Below are 7,427 nucleotides of genomic sequence, written 5' to 3'. Positions count from 1 at the left end.
CGGGATTTCAAAGAGCCTCAAAGGAAGGGAGGATGTTTAAAATGCTGTTCAGCAACTCCCAGAGTCCTTATCTGGCTGCGATATAAGCTTGTTTTCCGGGAGTGTGTCTTTTTTCCTTATTATTTTTTTAAAAGCTCCTACTCACTCTGCTGAGGCTCACAGGAGACTTGCTTCAGGTGCCATCTTCGACAACGTCCTGGTAGGTTTATTGTAGCTGTGAGAGACAGAATAACAACAGGAAAACCCCCAGAAATCCAGAAGACAAAAGTCAGAGATTGATGTGCATTATAATGAGTGAAATAAGCATTTGATCCCTTTGCAAAAGATGACTTACCGTATTTTTCGCCCTATAGGACGCACTTTCCCCCCTCCAAAAATGAAGGGGAAATGTGTGTGCGTCCTATGGGGCGAATGCAGGCTTTCGCTGAAGCTTGCAGAGCGAGAGGGGTCGGTGCGCACCGACCCCTCTCGCTCTCCAGGCTTCAGGAAGACATCCGCAGCCTAGGCAGTCCTGCGGGAGGTCCCGCAGGGCTGTCTAGGCTGCAAATAGCAGCCTGCTTCCCGGAGCGTCGGGCGCTGTGAAAGCAGAGCGCCCGGCGCTTCAGGAACACCTCCGCAGCCTAGGCAGCCCTGCGGGAGGTCCCGCAGGGCTTCCCACGCTGTGGATAGCAGCCTGCCGCCCGGTGGGCAGGGCGCCCCTCGCGCCAGGCAGACATTGGCCAGCCCCACAAGCTCGGGGGACAGCAGGGAGGCACAGCGCCGCCATCCCGCTGTTCCTCGACCTGGTTCGGTTTCCCCGACCTGCTTTTGGGGGGAAAATAAAGGGGGGGGAAATTCCTTTATTTCCCCCCAAAAAAACTAGGTGCGTCCTATGGGACCAAAAAAAAACGGTAGTACTTGGTGGCAAAACCCCTGTTGGCAATTACAGAGGTTAGACTTTTCTTGTAGGTGGCCACCAGATTTGCACACATCTCAGGAGGTATTTTGTCCCACTCCTCTTTGCAGATCCTCTCCAAGTCAGCAAGATTTTGAGGCTGATGTGTAGCTACTCGAACATTCAGCTCCCTCCACAGATTTTCAATGGGATTACAGTCTGGAGACTGGCTTCTTTTTGAGCCACTCCTTTGTTGCCTTGGCCATGTGTTTTGTGTCATTGTCATGCTGGAATACCCATCCTCGACCCATTTTCAATGCCTTGGCTGAGGGAAGGAGGTGCTCACCCAAGATTTGACGATACATGGTCCCGTCCATCATCCCTTTGATGTGATGAAGGTGTCCTGTCCCCTTAGCAGAAAAACACCCCCAAAGCATAATATGTCCCTCTCCATGTTCCTTCAGATATTCTCTCCCTGCTCTCTTGCTCCTAATTTTTGATTGGATGGTACAAGCACCTTTGTTTATTAAGATGCAGCTGAGAAGCTCATTTTAACTTCCAGGGAGTGATGTGAAATTCTCAGTTGATGGGGCAACATGTTCCTCTCCTATTCATGCTGTGGGGCTTGTTCCACACAGTACTGCATGTTTTGGCATCTTTCAGAGTGATTCCATGATCTGATAGTTATGCCTTCTTACTGCTGACGACTATTCTGTTTACTGCAGTTAGTTAAAATAAAACTCTGTGCTTTTGTTCTAGAAAAAAAAATGCCGGAACTCACTATGAAGTTGTTAGAGTTAGTGCCACATTTTTAACCAGTGCTTTTCTTTCTAGAAAAGATAGGTGCTGCATAACCTTCAGTGCCCTCAGAAAATAAATAAATCACTGCTTACACTTTGCCTTGAGGTGCTGACAGCAATATGTGGGGGGTGGATTAACAGTTAATGTTAATACTGTACATACAAATGAGCAATCCCCTCCTGCCTTGTCTCCCAGAGCCAGAAGAGGCATGAAGAGAAGTTAGAGCTTCATGCAGGCACAGTCTCAGATTGCTTGGGGGAAACCCTGGCGGAGTGGAACCCAGAAGTGTCTCTGCGGCTACCCCTCCAACTCTTCGCTTCCCTCTTCGTAGCTCTGCAGCTTCCCTCCCCTTCTCCCTCTCCCCCCCCCGCCCTCTCTCGCGAGACTTCGCGCGCGAGGCCCGGCCCGGTTGCTGCCGCCGCCGCCGCCGCCACTTCTGCTCCGGTTTCCCTTGTGGGTCCGTCCGCCGCTTCGCGTCCGCATGGCGTCCGACTCCGACACCGAGGAGCTCTTCTACGACGCGCCCGAGGATGTCGCCCAGCACGGAGGGACCCCCTCGGCGTGAGTTAGGGAGGGAGGGAGGGAGGGAGGCAGGCGCCGCCTCGGGAGTACGCACGATCCGGATCGACTCCGGATCAGAGCCTCGATAAAGATGAAGCGCGCTGAAGAAGCTGCCTGCCCCGCCAGAGACCCCCCCCAGCTCCTTTCTGCCCCTGCTTAATGGGGTTGCGTGGCGGGCGGGTAGCGGAGCAGGAGGGCGCACCCTTAATTCGGATTACGGCGAAACGCTGCCTCTTCGCCCAGGCAGCTCTCCCATTCTACTGTTCCTGCCTCTCCCGCCCACCTCCCTTTTCCTCCCCCTTGCAGCAGGGAAAGGGTGGGTGGTACTGCGCGCCCCGAAGCAAGCCTAATCCGAATCGAAGCCTTGATTCGGATTGCACCGAGCTGCTGCCCGTGGCCAGCCTGCTCTCCTCTCTTCTCTCACCATCCCCTTCTTTATAGTCTGGCTCTCAAAGGGAGACCAAGGCGTGAACCCGACAAGCCTAATTCGGATTTAAACTTCAGTGCAGATTGCACTAAACTGCTGCCATTGAGCAGCCAGCTCTCCTCCCTCTCCCCCCCCCCGCCATTAGGTATTTGCTGCGTTGCTCTCCCTTTTCCCTTTGCATCCTTCCAGCACCGTTCCTGCCACCTCTCTCCCCTGGTTCTCCTGCTTGCACCTGTCCCTGAAACTGCAGCCCACCAGCACCCGAAAACCCAAATGTAAATAGAAATGAACTGCAGAGTTGATTTAGGCAGGTAAAAACTTCAGACCAATAACCCCCCTCCCACAAAACTCCCAGCAGCTGGTTCAGCCAGCTCTTCCTCCTGGCTCTCCTCCTTTTTATTTATTTGCTGCATTTATATTCCGCCTTTCCCTCCCAGGAGCTCGATGTCGTGTACGTGGTTGTCTTCCTCCTCACTTGCTCCTCACAACAGCCCTGCTAGGTAGCTTAGGCGGAGAGGCAGCGACAGCAACAAGGCCACCCAGTGAGCTTCTGGTCTCCCACCACTGTCTCTTGGCTTCTTCAAACCTCTTCCTTACCTGTCCCCCAATTCATTGTCCTGCCTTCCTGTCCTTGCTCATTACAACCTCATGTCACCCCCTTGGACAGGTGGACCCATGTTCTCTTGGCATCATATTTTGTCCCAGGCATCCTGGGTCCATGGCAACCCTATCTCCCTCCCTCCTGTGCTGCTTTTTCCTGATTCGTGCCTTTGTGGACATGGCAGTCTAGCTCTTGCCCCAGAGCTGGTGCTCCTTTCTTCTGCCTTGTCCTTTTTATGAAGCGGCCTTCCTCCTTTTTCAAGCTTCCCTCTGTGTGTGTGGTGTTCTGCTGCCCCATTGCTGATTTGAGTTCCCAGTTTTCCTATCAAAGGGATGACTGTGAGCTGGTCCAAGCAAGAAGGCTGCTATCCTGATGCTGCATGCTGCCTTCTGGCACCCAGCTGTCAGGAAAAACAAAACACACAAATCGCTGTCATTCTTCCTCTTCCGTTTTCTTAGCAGCAAGCCAATTGTAAGAGAAGGGTTGGGTCAAAAATCCCCTGTTCCTGAAAGGGGGTGTGATACTTCGGCAGGCAACATGTTAGAGCTGGGTGCTCAGCAGTCTGGCAGGTGGATTGTTTTGTGGGCCTGGCGGTGCTGCTGTTTGCCAGCAGCTTCTCTGCCTGCAGATGGTGCAGATTGGGGAGGGTGAGTTTGGTCTCCAGTTGTGGGATGGGTGTTGACACAGATGCAGGTCACGCACACCAGGACTGTCGTGTTGGCAAAGTTTGAAATGTTCCAGGCAGTGTAAACACACTTAACTTGGGACTGCTGTTGTCACTGTCATGCTCTCCCTTCTGGTTCCATTTCTGAGGAGGGAGTGTTCACTTCCATGAATCAGATCTCGCTTCTGGGGAAAATCATGAAGTCAGCAGATTTGTTTGCCAATGAAGGAGTTGTTCTTTAAAAAATAAAAACACAACAACGAATTGCATTTTTCAGTGCAGAACACACCCCTTCCTGCATTCTTTACAAGCCTACTTTTCCTGCAACAGTTACTCTGACTATGGGCTCTCTTCCTCTACCCCTCCTCCATCCCAGGCTAGTAACAACCACCGAGATTCAGCTCTGTGAGTTGTAGGTGCTCTGCAACAGGTTGTCTGCTCTGTCCTGCAGAGGTGCAGTTGTGTGGCTCACAGAGTCTGTAACCTGAAGCGTCTGAAACCTGAAGCGTATGTAACCCGAGGTACCACTGTATAGGTCTATCTTCAGCTCTTCCCATCTGGAGTTCAAAACATCTAGAGGGCTCCAGGTTGCTGAAGGCTCTGCTTAGGTCTTAGAAGCATCAGTGCAGGAAGTAACAGGTGGACTTAGAATTTCCATTGCTGCTTAAGATTAAAGGAGGGAGCAAACTTTAAAGTAGGCAGTTTCTTGGCGGGTTCAAGGATTTGGAAGTGACCAGTTCCCTCCCCACAATAACATCAGCCTGTTTTACTACAGCGTGTGAGTGTGTGTCTAAAACAAATGCAGAATCAAACTTCATAGATAAATTGTCTGTTTTCTGATAAAACAGTTGGATGCTTTCATGCTCTGGTGGAGATTATAATTCTGGGTTTTGAGGAGCAGCCCCCCAGTAACATAGCATAGCAGCTATTCTGTGGCTGCTTGTAGTATTCTATCTTTCTGTTTTTCACCAGCTGCAGACCTTAACCTTTCTTCACGTTATATTTCTGCCTCACTTTTCAGCCAAGACTGGCGCTCAAAGCTGCTGACAATTTAAACGTGTGCAGAACACAAAGTATAAGTGAAGATGTTTACAGAAGCCTCTTCTGCTTCCTGGTAGCTGATGTTATGGTACAATTCTCAGACACTTCTCTCTTGATCAGCTTTCCCTGGCCCATATGTTTTGAACTACAGATCCTATCAGCTGTGTTGGCTGGGGCTGATGGAGTTTCCAAAATTTCTGGAAAGCACCAGGCTGGGAAGTCTGATCCAGAGGAGCGTAAGTTGCTGCAGGAGCTGGTTGATGAAAAAGATACCAGCCATGGAATCAGCCTTTTCATGGACCCGTGGATCTGCCTTGTACTGAGTCGGCCATTAATACATCTAGCTCAATATTGTGTTTGCAACTGGATGTAGTTTTCTAGAGAGGCTATGAAATGAACACTGCTGCTGTACCACTGATTTGGGACCTCTTCCTCATGGGCGAGTTCCAAGCTATTCCTCCAGAGGCAGAAGGAACTGTTGATGGACTTTAGTGATTGGTTGGTGACCAGTATGCCAACCCAGATGAGTAGATCTTGTGAGTGATCCACAGAGTCTTCTAGTGGTTGGTGGCATTGTACAAGTTCCAGGAAGTGGAGAATGGCTCAAGGCAAAAGTCCCAGTCCACAGAAACAGTGTTCTTTCTGGTTGTCTTTGTTTGGAGTAGACTGTGCTTGTAAAAAGCCATGGACTCTGGGTGATCACGTAAAAAGATTTTGGGTTTGTCTGGTGTGTGTTTCTAAGCAGAAGAAAGTTGGGTGTTCTGCTTTCAGGTTGTCAGTGCGGCACAAATAATCTAAAGTAGGTACACATAGACAAATATTCAAATAACAGGGATTTTTCTGGGATAAAAGTGATTTATGGACCTGTTTAGAGTGCTGGAGTAGTCACGCAGAAATAGTCCATTTTGTTACAAGAGGAAGGCTGCAGGCTTGTTTTACCCTCCTTCATCAGTTGATATTTTTTAAGTCAGCCAGTTGCCTAGAAAAAGAGAGAGGGTGGAGGGGCTGTTTCGCTCTTAAATTTCACATATCATGCTGTGTGTTTAGCAAAGTGCATTAAGGTTTGTTTGTATTGCTGATTAAAAACTGCTGTCGCTGCAGTCTTTTTGGAAGGCTCAGGTCTCCAACTCTTTATTTCAGATTTAAAAAACAAAACAAAACACTGGCAAGCTGTTAATAAGTTCAGGGCAGGGCGAGAGAGGCTGCTTCAGGTCTCCCCCCCCCCTTTCATGTTGATTATGAATAATGATTAATTTACCATCCCTGTTCTTGATTGCATGACATCAAACAGATACATCAAATACTGCATTTTTCGCTCTTATAAGACGTGCCAGACCATAAGACGCACCTAGTTTTTGGAGGAGGAAAACAAGAAAAAAAATGTTCTGAATCACAGAAGCCAGAACAGCAAGAGGGATCTGGCTTCTGGGGTAGCCTCTTGCTGTTTTGGCTTACGGGATAGCTGCCGAAGCCTCCCCCGGGCAGCGGGATGAAAGCTCCTCCTGCCTGGAAGAGGCTGCACGTGGCTATCTCACAAGCCAGGACAGCAAGTGGGGCGCAACGATCCCGCTTGCTGTCCGGGCTTGTGGGATAGCCGCACACAGCCTCTCCTGGGCAGCGGGAGGAAGGCTCCCGCAAGAGCCACGCTCCCTTTAAAGAGCACGTGGAGCACGTGTGGGGCTCTTTAAAGGGAGCACTGAGCAGAGCCTCCCACCTTTAGGAGGGGAAAAGTGTGTCTTATAGAGCGAAAAATATGGTAGTTACTGTGGCTCCTGAATGGCATTTTGAGAAGGTTTTGCATTGTGCATGAGATTTGCTGGTTTTAAGAAAGGAGGGAGCTCCCCCACTATTTGCTTCCCTTAATAATATGTGACAGGAGCAGAGGGTGGAGGAAGATGGAAAGGTAGAGCCCACTGGGCTTCCTGGCATAAGAGGTGCGAGAGGTTCATGTCCCTACTCAGTGTGCCCGGGGTATAAATAATAAATTATTATTATTATTATTATTAAGCAGTAGCTTCCTTGGATTAATGGTTCCATTTATTTGCAGGTTGCTTTTCTATTGTGAACAGTATTCAAGGTGGCTAACAAATGAAGCAGTAGCTTGGAAACGTGTTGGCCTACAAACAGAGTGGCAGTAAGATGGTTTGTAGGAGCACCTGCTCTGCTGCAGGTTCCCCAAAGGCCCCAAGTTTCAATGCTTTTCATCTCCAGTCAAAAACATCTTGGTGGCTGGGATGGGCCTCTGTGGAAGAGCTGCTGCCAGTCAGAGTAGTCTTATACTAGGCTAGAGGCACCTGTGGTTTAGATCAGCAGAACAGAACAAAGTACTCGTGGCAAACCTGCCGAAAGGCCCAGGATATATATATTTCTAGCCAGCAGCCTATGGGCTACTGCAGCATTGAAGGCCGTGAACCAGGAAGTTTCTGCTGCAGAGGAAAGGTTGCAGCATTTAAGGAGT

The 7,427-nt window shown here is 49.7% G+C and overlaps 1 protein-coding gene across 1 annotated transcript in view; it reads left to right on the top strand.

Moving 5' to 3' along the window:
* The first annotated feature begins 2,068 nt into the window (after nt 1-2,068).
* The window catches only part of WDR44 (WD repeat domain 44), a 53,194-nt gene continuing 47,835 nt past the window's right edge, over nt 2,069-7,427 (top strand). The window contains exon 1 of the mRNA XM_082207390.1: nt 2,069-2,236. Within this exon, the coding sequence (XP_082063516.1) occupies nt 2,157-2,236 (80 nt within the window). The 5' untranslated portion in view covers nt 2,069-2,156. The remainder of the gene's footprint in view (nt 2,237-7,427) is intronic.

This window comes from Podarcis vaucheri (assembly GCF_965113315.1).
Source record: "Podarcis vaucheri genome assembly, chromosome: Z".
NCBI lineage: Eukaryota > Metazoa > Chordata > Lepidosauria > Squamata > Lacertidae > Podarcis > Podarcis vaucheri.
Note: the sequence above shows the minus strand (reverse complement) of the source record. Positions and strands in the feature narration are given on the sequence as shown.